Source organism: Triturus cristatus, chromosome 5_1 (genome assembly GCF_964204655.1).
Source record: "Triturus cristatus chromosome 5_1, aTriCri1.1, whole genome shotgun sequence".
In the NCBI taxonomy this organism is placed as follows: Eukaryota; Metazoa; Chordata; class Amphibia; order Caudata; family Salamandridae; genus Triturus; species Triturus cristatus.
The window spans coordinates 416,954,697-416,972,523 of record NC_140587.1 but is presented as its reverse complement, the minus strand read 5'-3'; the positions used below and the strand labels follow the sequence as shown (position 1 = coordinate 416,972,523).

At 46.4% G+C, this 17,827-nt stretch overlaps 1 protein-coding gene across 3 annotated transcripts in view; it reads left to right on the top strand.

Moving 5' to 3' along the window:
* The window catches only part of SPAG1 (sperm associated antigen 1), a 1,022,992-nt gene that overhangs the window by 216,182 nt on the left and 788,983 nt on the right, over window positions 1-17,827 (top strand). For all 3 annotated transcript variants that reach the window (XM_085605177.1, XM_085605176.1, XM_085605178.1), the window contains one exon: window positions 8,591-8,703. In XM_085605177.1, coding sequence (XP_085461303.1) covers window positions 8,591-8,703 — 113 coding nt within the window. The remainder of the gene's footprint in view (window positions 1-8,590; window positions 8,704-17,827) is intronic.

The following is a 17,827-nucleotide window of genomic DNA, read 5'->3' as shown; positions in this document are numbered from 1 at the left end:
CATTTCCTTCTCTCTGAACTTTGTGCATGGGTCTTATTTTAATGTTGAGCACTGGTCCACTACACTTCCACCAAGTGACTCTGAAAAGATGATGACGCTTGTATGTTAAGGGGTCAACTTTAATGATGCCAATGACAACCGGCTCAGGACAGCAAATGCAGTCCTCAGAACCCAGGAACCCTCACCTCACCCAAGATTATACCCACCACCTTGTAATCAGTCCATACCCAACACACCCACTTCCTTCAAATGAGAAACAATACATAACTAATTGCATAGTTACTAAGCTACAAATATAAATTACATGGATTTAAAGAAGATGAAACATAACCAAAAATAACTAAGAATGAAAGGATCCCGCACATAATGGTATGGAAAGTCACAAAGAAAAAATAATGGAGAACAATTTGATATCAACAATATAGATGATGAACAAATTACTAAAAAAGGTTGTGCGGGGACAAGGAGCTGGATATAGGTCCAGTGGCTTGTGCTCCTGAAAAATAGAATCGTCGCTAAAGACACTCACAGTTCCTAAGATGGAGGTAAGAAAGAGGGAGTAAGTGTTGTTCGAATAAAGGAGTTGGTGAGACCTTTACTTGATGCCCTCACACACCCCGAAGGATGTCATGCTTCATAATGGGGCAGTGCTCCTCATCGGGCCAGCACTGTAATGCCCTATGGGTCCCCCGAAGGGTCACTTTGTCGGAGTGATCTAGCGTTAGGTGTGTGCGTGTCTGAGTGCAAGGTGTATGAAGTGTGAATGTGAAAAGGTAACTAGAGTGAAGATAAGGTAGATACATTTAATGAAAAAGATACCTCTGTCGTCATTAAAAGACCAAAAGGTTGTGTGCTACTCGACAGTAATTATGACCCTCAGTAGCTAGAGGAGTGCAGAGTTTGTTTAAAACGGGGAATGGGTCGACATGTTTCGCACTGTGGTGTGGTCTCAGGAGGAGATCCTTCGTGCTTCTTCAGGACCAAGGGGAAGTGAACTAAGTGGTGGGGTTGTGCGGTGGCCTTGTTGAGTATAGTAGTGCCTTTCAATGGACCATTGTAGTTGTCCTATCTATTCAGTTTGGGCATAGTGTCCCAAAGGTATTGGCCGGCGCAATAGTTGCGTCGGTGGAGACAGGTTTTTGAACCTACCTGACCTCTTGCCAGCTTGGAACAACTTATTTTTTAACCTACCTGACCTCTTGCCAGCTTGGAGCAACTGAATATATAGGACCACTACACGATTCCATTGAATGGTACTACTGTACTATACTTAACTAGGCCACCGCACAACCACACCCGTAGGGCATTGTAGCGCCGGGCCGACGAGGAGCACCGCCCCATGATGAAGCATGACATCCTTCGGGGTGTGTGAGGGCATCAAGTAAAGGTCTCACCGACTCCTTTATAAGAACGACAATTTCTCTTTCTTACCTCCATCTAAGGAACTGTGACTCTCTTTAGCGACGATGAACAAATTACCCCATTGGAATTATACACGTTCATAAAAGCTACCGCCCATAATCCTTATATTTGTTAAGCAAGGATTTAGGACGAACAGGTTAGATGTGAGCAACCGCGGCCCGTGCAGGTAATAGTGGTGGAGCGGTAGGGCCGGGGGTGGGGGGTGGGGGCGGGGGGATATCATCGACACATGACGATGAGGGAAAATTAATTATTTATTTAATTTTCCCTCATGGGAGTCCGTCGAATCCCCCCAACTTAGCACCACCGCTCTTACCTGCATCTTGGACCGAGACCACTGTAAGCTTTTCATTAGAATCAACACCTAAACTCTTCCGCAAATGCACGAACATTGATTCAGAAACAATAGAAATCATACTCTTATTCCAAACTTTGCCATTTTCTAACACAATACGTGATTTTTGACCTCTTTAATCCTGACCGGTGCAGAAAAGTTTGAAGCACCTTGATCCGTGGAATTGGGAAACATATGAGATCTCTGACATGAATTACAGTTTGAAGAAGTTTATAAAATAGTGAAAGTGAATATTGCGTGTAAGAAAGGCAATAAATACATTTTGAGCATGTCTGATTCATGAATTGACACTTTTTGAATTAATGTGTGGAGTTGTACCCTTACAAAGTAATAGGGAGTTGGCTTTGGTGGTTGCTTGAGGACTACCCTCACCAATACCGTTACGCACATTTACCATCTCTACGGTTAGAGTTTTGAAAACATTTCTGCGTTCCAGACCCTGGTTATATATCAATTTAGCTTTCTTCTTCTTGGACGTGAACATATCTCCATCAATTGCTTTTAAATATGCTTCAAAAGCTTCCCGCCATTGTTCCCAACACAATGGAGGAGTACCTGGTTCAGATAAAAACGGAGTTGGTGCCCCAATTCTTTCCCTAGTCCTACACATAAAGGAGGTGGCACTAACTTGCGTGGGTGAGTTGATTCCACCAAAATAAATCAAACGTAAATATGCTCACAGTGCTATAACAGGGAGCATGTTGAATAATAAGCACAATGCAAGAAGTGCCTAAAACCATTTATGCAGGCACCATAACCGCTATGTAAGTGTGCCTATCACCTTAATGCAAGCAACGGTTAGCGTAACCAACCAAAAATCCCACGAATTAGAATATGTTAACGGTGTGCCCGTCACCGATAATGCAGGCACAATCTATTGCATCAGAGGCGGTGTTAATCCCAATCTAGAACGCCCGGCAAACAAAACGCTTCTTTAAATAGCATGGCCGCCGATTACTCCAGCAATTCCCAATCCCATATCGCTGCAAGCAAATCGGGCTACTTCCTGATCGAAGAAATGGCTGCCAGGAGTGACATGCGCATCATTTGACTTGTGTTCAATGCATGTTTTACAATTGGTGCCTGCTCCGCACCGCACCATCACACTGATTTACCAAATATCACCCTGTTCATTTCAGGCAATATGCTGCTGGGCGTCCATGCATGCCACCTCACTGCAGAATCTGGAACCTCAGCGCATCGCGCTGAAACCATGCACCAACCAGCACAAATGGCATGCGATGGCTGTGCAATCCAGAAGTGTTTGAACCCAATGTTGATGGCTCGCGTGCCACTGAAAACATGAGAACACTTTTATGGTATGTAGGCAACTTTATTGATGTCAGCAACACCAGGCTCATTGCGGCAGCTGGCGTCCTCAGAACCCAGGAGCCCACGCCTCACCCAGGATTCTACCCACCACATTCTAATCAACCAATACCCAACAGACTCCTATAATATCTTTCCTATTATTGAAAGAACGGGCTGCTCAGAGATCGAATTCCAAGTAAAGTATTGTCTTTTCATGACAATGAAAGCCTAGATCCAAGTGAAAAGAAACACTTTGTCAATGTTTGTTAAATCTATCTTTTGACACTATTTGCAGCTTGAGCTTTTCACTGGTTTTAGGTGCCCCCTATTGTGAAAGATTCACATATAATTTTAAAAAAATGGTTTTAATTAGCTGAATATGGGCAATAAATTCATGCAAGGACCTCAAAATATGTCTTGTCCTGAACTCCAAAAATCCCTAAGATGACTCTGTCCATATTATGCAGTCATTATTCTGGGTGGTGTAATTTGCAGAATGGCAACAGTTGTAGGAATGAGTTAAATTTCGTGGTGATTGAAAGCAATTATAATGGAAAAGAAATTCAGAGGTGAGGTGCAATCATTTGGTGGTGGGGAGGTGATAACCACATTTGGAAATATCTGTGCATCAGCTCAGTAATAAACTAACTAGAACACTAGAACAAGAGGTATCCGAAACCATAGTTTTTGATGGATAATTGCAATCCATAATTCCTTAATTCCCGCAGGCACCAAACTGGATTCAGAATGCTTCTCAGTAATTGCTACTACATACCTGGGGTTAGTCCATTGGGCTCCGAAGGGGGCCTTCACACTTCATTCTGGTAGTGACAGCACAGAACCTTTATAGACGCCACTCCTGTGCACGGAAGTCATATTCTTTCTTTCCACACCACTTTAAACATTACTGCAACTGCACAAAATAGATGTTGGTCATAGATCCACATGACTTCTGCCTGTGGTTTCTAGGGTCTAAGCACAACTCGAAGTCCTGCAACAAATGCCGCCTGATGCACTGTAAGGCCATCGGTGAACAGGAGGCAAAATTGTATGCCACAGAGCACAAGAAAATGAGGCAGATTGCACTCCAAACAGCAGTCCCCCTCTCACAGGCCCACCCGAGGTCCGGTTAGAAGTTCCCATCCTCAGTTAAGTCAAACACAAAGTTCAAAGACAAGTTCAACTATAAATGCAAGAGGTCAAGCAGGACTCGTCTATATCTTGTTACTCCTGCTCCGTGGAAAAATTGCTCATTCGGGACTCAGGAGACCTCATTCCATCCCTGTTGTTTGACGTAGAACGGGTCTGAGGCTGATCTTAGGACACGAGTTTCGAGGGCTGCGATCAACCCCTCAAAAGAAAGAGGCTTTCAGGGAGGCCATGGTGCGACTTCTTTTTGGCAACACCAGCTCACTTTTAAGTGCCTTTGGGCCCCATGGACCCCCCAAGGGAACCTTAGTCAGGCCGCCTCCGGCAGATCTGCCCTGGCCCTGACTAACCCCATTGAGTCTTTGTCTGGGCCCCTACTGCATTGGCCTATGCCTCCACTTGTGTACCAGGTGCCTTGTCATTTGCACGTACTCCAGCTCAGCCCTTGACTCCCGGGCATACACCATGGTTCTGACCTAATTTCCTGCTTCTGATCCAGAGCTGACATTGGCTCACACCGGGTTTGTGTCTCAAGATCACCAAGGCACAGTACCAACTTTGGAGGAACCCAGGCGTCTCACTTGACTCCTACTACTGTAGGCTGGAAACTCGTTTGAATCAGATTCCGACACTCAATTCAGACCTTCAAAATGTTTCACGTGTCGAGGATAATGATGAGGAGGCAGATCCTTTTCTGCCTCCCTATTGCACTGATGCTGCCCTTTCTTTAGATCTTAAGAGGCCTGAATGCTTCGCTTGAGACAGAACTAGATTCCCCTATACCCCACTTCACCCCCAACATACAGAGGAGAGTGTCTCTTTTACACTGGGAGTCAGCTGAAGTGATGTACCTTCAGCTATGTACAGTAGAGACAAAGGCAGAACTATTTATAATAATAATAATCTGACAGAAACATTGATTGCAACCAGGTATAAGCCATGTTTGGCTCCCCAATAAGTAGTCAAGTGTCCAGGCATTATAGACCTGCCCCAGGGGCCCAGCTTTTATAACTCTGCTCCCGACAGCTTGTTGATTTAAGCTTCCACCAACAAAGTGAATCCCAACATGTTCTCTACTGCACCACCAGATAGGGAATCAAAGCACATTGATGATTGGGAAAATGTATTTTCCTCGATCAGTTAGGCTTTGAGGTCCTTGAATGGCATCTGCCTGTGGGACACTATAGATATGCACTTTGGGATATGGGTAGTAAGATCTTGCCTGTCATTCCTGACAAATTCAATCCAAGATGGATAGGACAAGGCTAATTATATGTCAAGGTCAGGCCTGGACATAACAGACTGTGTGCCGCCACAGGCACCAGTGCTGACATCAGGCATCATGCCTGCATGGCAGCCACAGGATTTGTTGAGGATGTACAAACCTCCCTTATGGATGTACCTGCTCTTTTGGGTACCTATCTCTGGCATGTTCATTCCCTCAGCAATGCTGAAAGATTAGAGGAAACTTTTGAGGGTGCGCCTTTCACCAGTGTCAGCCCTTGCAAGTCTTACATTAGCAAGCACACTCCTTTAATGGCTTCAGAGGAAGTTGTGACAGAGGCTGTGATGAGGACAGAAATCCTTATCCCCACCTGCTGAAACTGTAGCCAAGCTGCTCTTTTTCTTCCTTCAGTGGTCCCATACAGAATAGTTTTTTTCTGCCCGGCTGGCTTTTAATTACCTCAGACCAATGAGCCATACATGTTGGTCAAGATGTTTACAACCTTCTTTTCCTATCTGCTTCTTCCCAGTGTTTCTCAGACTTGTGCAGAACATGCCTCTATTCTGGCCTAGGAAGAGCCACAGAGGCAGAGAACAGCAGCGGGTGTTACTCCCGATATGTTTTTAATTCCCAAAATGATGGAGGACTGATACTAGCCCTTTGGCTTCTGAACATCTTCCTCTAGGAGCATAAGCTCCAGATGTTGATCCAGGTTCTTTCCGCCTTGGATCTAAAAGACTGGATAGTGTCCTTGGACATACAGGCAACCTACATGTATGCACCTTGCAGTGCCATGGACACTATCTTGCAAATTACGAATGTGTTCATATGGTGGTGGCCAAATGTGCCTTTATCTAGTGGGGTATGCTTCGGCTCAATCTTTTTGCCACTGTTGAGAATGTGCAGTGATGCCATTAATATGCCCTACAATTTCCACCTCATAATTCCTTGGGAAACCTGTTTCGCCCGCTATGGAACTCCAATCTTCTGTATGCATTGCCACGTGTGCTCCGAGTTCTGACTAGGATCAGGAAGGACTGGCCTCAGATCATCCTATTAGCCCCAGATTCGGCCAGACGAGTGTGGTACTCCAACTTACTGAGTCTTAGTATTGGCTCTTCGGTCTGCCTACCTCTTCAGGTGAATTTCTTGTCTCAGCTAGGTCCTGCGCTCAAATCTTAACAGTCTATACCTCTGTTTGCAGATCATAGCGTCGCTAACAGAGCAGGTTTGATCTGCCTATTGAAGTAGTGCATGTCATTCTTGCTGCTGGACGTCCATCTACTAAACTTGTATGTTTGGGTTGTTGGGTGAAGTTGTGGCCTGGAGTAGAGGCTGTCAAGTTGATTCTCGTTGAGCAAGCTGCCTGATGTTTTGTATAGACTCTGGACTAGCACGGGCCTGGAGTGGGCATCATTGCAGGTTATTTGTCTCCCCTTTCAGCCTTTCTACAGTTGAGTAACACGTCGGGAACCCGGTGCGAACCGAATGCGCGTAGCGGACCTTAATTTCTGGCCAAAGCGGGCAGTGGGGTCGCTATGCTATGCGCATTCGGTTCGCACCGGGTTCCCGACATGTAAAACTAGCGGGCAACCCCTGCCCTTGCAAACAAGAAAGAATGTATTCATCACGAAGGGCAGCGGCTGTGATTTGATGCTTCGCAGCTTCCGAACAAGTTACGCTCTGGAAGGTTGCACTCTGGGTGCAGTTATGTGAAATACGCATTCCATCACGCCTTGTGTCATTAAAGCAAGTCATATGATATGCTTCATTTCCATGAGATTAATAGATCGGATGATCTATTGTTCGTAAAATAAAGCTTGTTGGTCCTGAAGAGAGCACCAATAATTGGATACTGGTGTTCGAAACGCGTCAACCTATTTGTTATAACCTATAGAGTGTTTATATATGTGCAAAAGTTTTGGGGATTTTTGTAGTTATTGTGAAATGCTTACACCATAGGTTTTGTTGTGGCTTAAAAAGTCTTTTTTTTAATTATCTAATTGAAGTTTGTATATTTGTTAAGGGTATGAAAGGCTGTATGAATGTGAGATTGCTGGAGCGAATGAGAAAGTTGTTTGGAATGTGGTGACTATTGGAAAGGTTTAAATGTATACGTTTGAGGTGATGTTTTTCTAAAAAAAATGTGGAAGAAGAATGAGTGGGGTGAAATCGATTTGGTATGTGTAAATTTTTAGTTTTTGTTTCCGAATTGAGAAAATTGGTCCTTTTGATGTAAATGGTTTTGATAAAGATATACATTTTGAAAAAAAGATATAGTGGTTATTTTTGTTTGAATCAAGGTGCCACTTTGAAAAATAAAATTGGAAACAATCATCAGTATTGCTTTTTTTTGGTTTTTGTTTAAGTCGGGCTCGGCCTTACTGATTATGAGTCCATACCCTGGTTGTCTTATCTAGTCCTCCATGAAGGCATTGGTCAGAGTTTGTTCTGGTGTTGAACATCTGTCAGACTATGTGGATGTCCATACACACATTCATCAGGCATTAATGTCTCAAGTAGAAAGTGCCCAGGGAGTGCGCTTCTCCCATTCGCTCCTGCAGCACTTCTAGGTGTAATACCATTCCACAGACACTCCACCGTTTGAGCGGTACTAATGTGGTATCTATGCAAAATGTGAGGAATATGCAGTTCTAAGTATCCATCAGAAGAATAATTTACTTCCCTGCTGTAACACTCTTTCTTGTAGATACTCGATCTAACACTAGATTCCTCACTGTCTTGTGAAGTGCACTTTTAGAGTTCTAAAAAGTTCCCACGTGAGATGTTGTACATTGTCAAACTTGCAATGTGTCATGGTCGATGTGTATCTGATGGTGCTGAAGAGTAAAATTGAAGTCAGTACACAAAGGATCCTTGCCCTCAGTTCCAGGGGCGATGTGAGGCTGTTGGTGCAACCTCCAGCACATAAGAGCTAATGCTGAGAAGTTCAGAAACAAGTATCAAAACCTGGGGTAAATTTAAAGGTGAGGATTCTGATGTGGGAGTATGCACCTGAAAGAGCTTTACTAAAGGCAAGTAACTTGTTCATTAAAAGGTGAGCTAAGGAATCAGTAAACATGATTTTCAATATATGTCAAACTACTTGTTTTTATTTTTTATTGAAGGTTTGATGTGGAAAAAGAATGTTCTAAAGTTGATGAAAATAGCAGTGAAAAATCTGCAAAGGCAATTATCAATTCAAAGATGCCAAAGATCAAGAAGAGCATTGATACTACTGGTAAATATACTTCTGCCTTTGGAAATTTCTTTTAAATGTTTTTGTCCGAGTGTATAGCAATGAAAAGTGATGCTTTCTGTTGTGGGATCTTTAGCGTTTCCTGAACACTTAATATCACTGCCTAGGGGTTGAGAAGTCTCTTTTTAAATATGAAATAAATTAGCCTGTCTTGCCTTCATTGTTTTTTAATAGCACTGTCTTTTTGCCTTCCTTTCCCAAACACTGTTCAAAAAGGAAAAATAACAAGAGCTGATATAGATATGCAGGTAACGTTTAATTCCAGTAAATAATGTAAGGCAGTCAGGACCCACAGTGCTGTACATTGGCAGTTAACACCTCTGCTTACTTGTTCCACTGTGTTCAGAAAAAAATCCCAGAACACTAAGACCCTAATGTTTCGAGCTTGGATCATGAAGCAGTTGGCGATTTTGCACTCCAAAATTGTAGATGTCCACTGGCCCAGCGAGCACCACTTATGTTGGTAGGAACTGTCCAGCTGTCAAACTTATAACATTTTTTTTATTTTAAAAACAAAATCCCAAAATGGAATTTTGTTTTTCAAATTAGAAAAACGAATGACCCTCACACCTTAGGGTCATTAGTTTTTCTATTTTCAAAAATAAAATCATGCTTTGGGATTTTGTTTTTAAAAATAAAAAAAGGAAGGTTTGGGGGTCATTTTGCAGTGTTTTTTTTATTTATTTATAAAGTTTTATATAGCGCAAACATGATCCTGAAGGATATCAGAGCGCTTTACAATTTGAGGCAGAGGAAGGTAATAGTTGCAGTACAATCATCAAAAGGAATACCAACCCAAACAAATCAAATAAGCATATCAAACACAAAGGTTACAATTAAAAGGGGACAACAAAAGGGTAAGATAATAACTGGTACATAGCGAACTGGGAGGGGAGCAAGTGATTATTAAGTAAGTGTAACACCCAACGCAGGACTTAGTGTGTAAGACCAAGGCATTAGATAAGAGCAGACGATCGTAGACCCTTTTAAGCTAGGAACTTGTTCATGAGGTATCTTTTTACTTCCAATTTGAAGGCAACCTTGGAGGCGATTCTGCATATGTCTGGCGGGAGAGAGTTCCAGATCTTCGGCGCAGAGCCGGAGAAAGCTCGGTGATATGTTCTCTTTTTGCGAAGGATCTGCGGATTCAGGAGGAGAGAGTTAGCACTCCGAGAAGGTCTACCCCCCTCCGGATAATTCTAGCTTTTGCGCTAGATAACTGGGGGGTTTTGAAAGTCGAGGGCTTTAGGAGACATACAGGCAATCTTTAGCTGAATTCTTGCTTCATAGGGCAACCAATTTAGGGATTTTAAGACTGTGGAGATGTGCTAGTTTCTTTTGGTACCCGTAACCAATCTGGCCGCAGCATTCAGTGACGCCCTTAGTAGGGCCAAGGTATATTTGGGGAGGCCACAGAGCGTAGCACTGCCATAGTCTAGCCTCCGCAAAACAAGCGCTTGGACCACTTGCTTGAAGTCAGCTTGAGGGAGGAAAGGTTTCAGATTCCGGAGTATCCTCATTAGGTGATTAGCTCCCTTGCACACATTGCTGATATGATTCTCCATGTTCAGATGCTTGTCCAGGGTGACTCCGAGAGATTTGGCTGAGTCAACAACGAGGGTGGAGCAGTTGAAGGCAGTGAGGTGGTTCATCCAAAGGTCTAACTTGGGGATGTGATAAGGGGTAGAAATTAGAAGAAATTCTGTTTTGGAGGTGTTGAGCAAGAGGTGGTTCTCAGTTAACCAGTTTTGAGTATTTATTGGGGTAGTGTTGAGTGATATGAGGTTATTCAGGGAGGAGATTTTCAGATAAAGTTGCGTATCATTCGCATACAAATGGAAGAGAATGTCCGCTGAATTTAGTGCATTAGCTAAAGTTTCCAAGAACAAAATGAAGAGTATGGGGGATAAGGCAGACCCTTGGGGGACTACCATGGATACTGGTGATGGCTGGGAGAGAGAGCGGTTCATCTTAACTCTTTGGTGCATTCTGCATTATCACGTATCTTAAAAGCAGGTATAGAACAACTGGACAGAAAAACAGAAGCATAGAGAAAAGATTGAGCCCTACTTACAGCTGGGATTATAACGTGTGTGTTTAAATTGTAAGCGCTGTCACTTCACAGTAACAGCAATATAAAAATTAATATTAAGCAAATATAACAAAAGGAGGCTATTGGATAACAGTTGAAACTACTTTATTCATTTCATTTATAAAGAGCCCGAATCATCCCGAAGTGGTATCTCCGCGTTATGGGATGCATAGCAGAAAGGCACAAACCAGAGAAATTTTGTTTTTAAAAAAGCTCAGTTTTAAGAAGTTTCACGAAAGCAAGATAATCTGAGCATTTCCGAAGGTGGAGAGGAAGTTGATTCCAATTGTCGGGGACTAAATAGAAGAAGGCTTTACCACCTATACGGGCTTTCCTAAAACAGGTAATCACAAGCAGGGATTTCTCTCCTGATCATAGAGATCTATTTGGCTGGTCGGGAATGAGTTTTTCCATTAAGTAGCCAGGTCCTCTACCATTCAGAGCTTTATGTACAATACAGCTAATCTTGAGCTTGACTCTCTTGCGTATCAGCAATAAATATCAACTAATATAAACTATCAATACTTTAAAAGCTGGTAACAGTTGTCAAAGCAATCCATTACTAATCTCAGAGAACTAACAACCCTATGAAAGGCCTCAGTTTCACTGAAGAAAACACAAAGGTGATTGGTGTTTCATCACAATAGCAAGTCTTCGGCCCTGGCAGTCATACAAGCCGCATTCCAGTACACTGTTTTCTACAGGCTACTTCAGAACTCCCACCCATTTGCAAGTCAGCTTTGATCCTTCCTTTTCCAACAGAACAGGCAATCCGAAAGTCAGAGACAACGTCTCCTCTGAACGGGAGCACAAGCCAACCAAGACCTGATTCAGCCAAGATAAGCCTCATCAGTGAAGTGCAGCCCGCACTCTGTGCCTCTGCAAGCACAGGACCAAAGTTAGGGCAAACCAGTTGTACATAGGGGGCTGAAATGCGGTAAACACGTATGTAATAGCTGGCTTGCTTGCATAAGTTTGAGCAACTGGCAATAACCCGGGACACATTCCAGTCCATTTTTTGACCACTATGCCACTTTAGCGAGCAGCCATATGCAAATAAGCCTAGATTCAGCTCCACAAAGGAATTATTTTCACACTATACATCTAGAAGCTAAAATATTGGATTATTTTGAATTTCTTCTGACATTTGAAAAGCACCATACCAGCTACAATTACGATTCAGGAAGAAACTGTAACATCACCTCATCAGCCAGGATGACTACTCACTCCTTTCATTAGCACTACCTCCAACCTCCACCCTTTCCCCCACGTGTCCTCACTGTGGTTTGCCCACGTACAGTGCTCTGTTGCTAGCTAGTGACTTTAGAAATACCAAAACATACTTACTTTGTCATCTACATCCACAAGAGTCGGCATACACACCCAAGTTTTGTGGATCAATGCATCATCCAAATCACAGCACAAATGGAGCAGTTCAAAGGTGCCATTTTTGGGAACTAGACTCTACATAGGTACTCAGATTTCCCAATGAAAGCTTTCCACATTCCTCAATCACATTGGTCTAAAGCAACATTGCATTAATCCAACTTGTGATATTAGAGGGGACTTATCTGACCACCTGTTAGACCTGTCAGCCCTTTGGGTGGTCCCTCCTCATAATTATTTATTTTGTCCCACTTTTGCCTCAAACCCTGTTAGTATTTTTTCCTTTTTGGGAACCACCAGACTTTTTAGTATTGATGCAGATTCAGGGAGCCATTTTATCTACCCCTGGAACTTCTGTCTGAGGGCCTGGAGCACAAAATGGTGGCCACCTGTGACATCATCAGAACCCACTGGAACCTACTAGAACCTTCTGCAATATTCTGGAACCCTGTGACAGTTGGAGGCGGTTTAGAATGTTGGGAAGCTAAGCCAGGGTTGACAGTTGGAGTTGGCAGTTGGCACCTGACTGGTGAAGAGAGAGCAGCAGAAACCTGAAGGAGGAAGGAGTGAGGCAGCAGGGGTGGAAACTTGTGCCTGGAGTGGGGTCCATAAACCCACCCTTGATACTAGTCCCTACTGACTGAGCCCAGCCTGGAGCCCTGTGTGGGAAAAAGCAAGAAAAACCATCTTAAGGACCTGGACAGCAGGAACAGGCCTTAGAAGGAAAGAAAAGCAAGAATCTGACCTGTTTATTGGTTTCCCTGGAGTCCGACGTCGAGAAGCCTGAGACCTGGAGCCCGAGGTGGAGAAGCGGCGCTGACTGGAAAGCAGACGTCGTACCCGGAGCCGCCAGAGGTCGAGAGAGGGCGCCGACGGAGGTCGTGGAGAGTACCAGAGGTCGAGGAGGAAGACACCTGAGGTCAAGTGAGCGGCGTCGACGGGGGAGTGAAGTCCGCCCTCCGGAGTCGCCGGAGACCGAGGTGAAGCGTGCCGGAGGTCGGGAGTGGAGATCGCACTCCGGAGTCGCCGGAACCTGAAGAGAATCGTGCCGGAGGTCGGGAGTGGAGGTCGCACTCCGGAGTCGCCGGAACCTGAAGAGAATCGTGCCGGAGGTCGGGAGTGGAGGTCGCACTCCGGAGCCGGCGGAAGTCGACATCGAGCCAAGACAGCCCGACATCATCGAACCGGAGGTCGACATCGAGCCGAGGCCGCCGACATCGAACCGGAGCTGCCCGAAGTCGACATCGAGCCAAGACAGCCCGACGTCATCGAACCGGAGGTCGACATCGAGCCGAGGCCGCCGACATCGAACCGGAACCGCCTACCGGCGTCGTCAAGAACTGACATTGCGCCGAGGCCGCCGACATCGAACCGGAACCGCCTCACGGCGTCGACACGACTCCAGCGGCGTCGGAGCTTCATAAAAAGGGCAGTAAGTGGAATAGAGGGCGCCTAAGGCCCTGTGGAGCTCTAAGAGACCATCCTAAGGGATAAAGAGGTGTTAGAACCAGCCTGGAAGTGCCAGGGGTGGACTGAGACTGATACAGTGACCTGTGTGAGGGGTGGTGTAGTTTGGGAGAGCCAGATTCCTAGATTACCCTTGATCTACCTCAGTTTTAGCCTCAGCCTTACCCAAGCTAGGTGAGACACCCACAGGCCATCCACCTAACCACAAGCTGTGACTGGGCCAAATCAGCCCATAGTATTTTAAATGTGATCTGATTCTACAAATGTCATGGTTGGCTGATATTATTTATTGGGGGTACTGTATTTATTGTATTTATCTAAGTTATTCCTGTAATGTATTTATTGTCCTGAGGTAACTTATTTCTGTACAGTATTTATTCCCTCACAGTATTTATTTGACCTGATCCTATTTATTGCACCTGTAAAGTGTTACTATTTATTTGACCTGCACTTTTTAAGGAGAAGCTTGTGTACTGTGATTGTATTATTATTTATTTAATCAGCAACTAAGAGAAAAGAAGATAAACACAGAGATATTTTCATAATTTTTAAGGCGTAGTGTCGTTTTTGGAACGGATGCACGCATGGTTATTGTGTGGGTATGACGTATGCTTAACACGGTGCCTTCCTTACCGCTCGAGCCAAGCTACCACAGCGTGTCTGGGAGAACACCACTACCACCCTTCCGGTGTGGGAGTGGGTTTTTCTAACATGATTGGTGTTCAGCGGCGGGATTGAGCTGTGCCTACGCATACTCGACAATAACTGTGGGTAGTCCATAGGCCTACACCTGGAGTTTTCTCAAAGCGGCCTTCCTAATTGTGAGCTTTTGTTTTTTCCAAATTTACTCTGGTGGTGGGAGGAGGTATTATATAAGGTACCCCCCTGCATTGCTTCTGTCAAAACCTGTCTTCTGTTCTGAGTGGGCAAAATGGAATTTGTCTTAGAAAATGTGGAAAGTTATACTGTGGCCCAACTCAGAGAGTTCTGTCAGAGAGAGGGGGTGTACTGTCCCCCAAGTGCCAAGAAGGCTGAACTTCAGACCAGCTTGAGGGCTTGGGGGGAGGCACGACGGGAGAGCAAGGCTGAGGAGGAAGACAGGGATGGAGAGCCTGACAGCGAGGGGGCTGGGATGTACCAACCTGAGGTGGGGAACCTAGTAGCGGGGCCCAGAACCATTTCCAGGAAGGGCAGCAGTGCCTCTAGCGGTGGCTTATCTGAAGTGGAGTTAACAGACCGGAGGGAGAAAAGACAGCTCACATGGGACTTAGCAAGGCTGGAGAAAGAGAAGGAGGAACAGAGGATGGCTCATGAGCTAAGGCTGAAAGAGATAGATCTTCAGATCCTAAGAGTCGGGGCACACACTGTTCCTAATGGTGGCAGCAAAGACCAAGAAAGAGAGTTCACTAGGGAACCCAAACCCTACCTGCCAAAGGACATAGTAGCTAGCTATGGAGTGGGCGACGATATTGCCAAGTGGCTAGCGGCCTATGAGGTCTCGTTAAGGGCCCATGGGGTTCCAGAGAAGTACTGGGGAGGGGGATTGTACAGGTACATGCCTCCAGCTGGTAGGGATGCTTTATTGGCCCTCGAGGAGGATGAGCAGACCCACTACCCCACCATGAAAGTGGCGCTCATAAGAAAGTTTGGACTAACACCCAAAAAGTACAGACAGAAGTTCCGGGGTAGTCACAAACTGGGCACACAGAATTGGGTGGACTTCCTGGACTATGCAAAGAAGGCACTAGAGGGTTGGATTCAGGGCAGTGAAGTGAGGAACTACGAGCGGTTGTTTGATTTAGTACTGAAGGAACACCTGCTCGAAAAATGTTTCCCTGAACTGCGTCAACACCTGGTGGATAGCAAGCTGACCAATCCCCGGAAGCTTGCTGAGGAGGCGGACATTTGGGCTAGTACCCGGGTGTCCACAAGGGGGACTGGAGGGGATACTCAAAAGGCCGGACAGGGCGCCCCCCAGAAGAAAGAGGGAGGGGAAAAGAAAAAGGAGTTCTCCAAAGGCCCCCAAAATAACTTCCAAGGGAAGGGAACAGGACTCACCCCTAGGGCTAACCCACCCAGAAACCCTAATCCTGGCCAGAGTCAGCAGCCAAGGGTTGTCCATTGCTACGAGTGCGGTGGCGTTGGACACTATAAGGGAGATGCGAAGTGCCCGAAACGACCACCCCCTCCCATTGGAGGAAAGACCCCCGGAGTAGCTAGTGCAGTGCTCGGGGAGGAGATGCCCTTAACTAAGGGAAGGGAGTGGGCGGGTGTCACTTTAGTGTCCCTGGGAGAACGGGAGATGGTTCCTAAGATCCAGGTGCCCGCAAATACCGTAAAGTATGGGCAGTGGGTCACCATCAACGGCCAAAGAGGGGAGGCTCTGAGAGACACAGGAGCCAGTATGACTATGGTACGTAGCCAACTGGTGTCTCCAGAGCAGGTAATTCCCGATGTACTCCACCCAGCCGCGATGGCTGACTGCAGAACAGGCCACTATCCGGTGGCCGAGGTTCCCTTTGAATGGGAGGGGGTTGCAGGTTCACTTCGAGTTGCCGTAAGCCCTGCCGTGCCAGTTGATTGTCTGCTGGGGAATGACATGGAGCACAATGCTTGGAAGGAGGTGGAATACCGGACTCATACTGAGATGCTGGGTACACCTGACTGGGCCTGTGTGAGCACAAGGTCCGCGACTACCCGGAGAGAGAGTTCGTTTCGGCTGGAGCCTGGAACAAAGGCCCAGCCAGCTGCCAGTCAAGGGAAGAACCGAGGACAGGAGGAGCCTGCCTCGGCGTCCCCACCCTGTAGGACGGATAGGCCACCGGAGGTGGTGGACCAGGAGTCTGCGGTGGGGGATGTTACCAAACTGGAGGACCTACCCATCCCGGCCGAGTGGCACGTGGAGGGAGGCCCGTCCAGGGAGGAATTCTGCCAGGGCCAGAGGGAGTGCCCTACCCTTGAGGGGCTGAGGCGTCAGGCCGAAGCCCAGGCAGCAGGGAACGTTGAAGGGAACTACAGTGTTTACTGGGAGGATGGCCTCCTCTACAGTGAACCCAAGGCACCCCTACATGGATCGTCACGAGCCTTGGTAGTCCCTCAACGTTATCGAGCCTTCCTTCTGGAGTTGGCTCACGAGATCCCCTTGGCAGGACACCTGGGGCAAGACAAGACCTTCGCCCGTCTTGTCCCACACTTTTATTGGCCTCAAATGAAAGTGTCGTCCGATACCTACTGCCGGACATGTGTGTCTTGCCAAGCCAGTGGGAAAACAGGGGTGAAGCTGAAAGCTCCCCTGGAACCACTTCCTGTCGTTAGCACCCCCTTTGAAAGGGTGGGCATCGACATTGTGGGTCCATTAGATCCGCCGACTACAGCTGGTCACAGGTTTATCCTGGTTTTGGTGGATCATGCCACACGGTACCCAGAGGCAATACCTCTGAGGACCATTACAGCACCTGTTGTGGCTAGGGCCCTGATGGGAATCTTTACCCGAGTGGGTTTTCCCAAGGAAGTTGTGTCCGACAGGGGGACCAACTTCATGTCAGCGTACATGCGGGCGATGTGGAAGGAGTGTGGAGTGACCTACCGGTTCACCACTCCTTACCACCCCCAGACCAATGGTCTGGTGGAGAGGTTTAACAAAACCTTGAAGGGCATGATCAGAAGTCTGCCTGAAAGCCTGCGGAGGAAATGGGACGTCCTCCTACCCTGTTTACTCTTTTCTTACAGGGAAGTGCCACAGAAGGGAGTGGGTTTCAGCCCCTTCGAGCTTCTGTATGGGCACCCTGTACGTGGACCTCTCAACCTGGTGAGAGACGGATGGGAAAGAACTCCCAGAAAGCTTCCCCAGGATGTGGTGAGCTACATGCTGGCCTTCCGGAGCCAAATGGCTAAGTTGTGGAAGCAAGCTTCTGACAACTTGGAAGCCAGCCAAGCAGTGATGAAGGCGTGGTATGACCACAATGCTCACCCGGTGGAGTTGGAGCCTGGCCAGAAGGTGTGGGTGATCGAACCAGGAGAGCTTAGTGCCCTCCAGGATCGCTGGTCAGGACCCTTTGAGGTGTTGGAGAAGAAGGGTAAGGCTACCTACTTGGTGGACCTGAAGACCCCTCGTCAGCCCCTACGGGTGCTGCACGCCAACCGCCTCAAACCCCACCACGA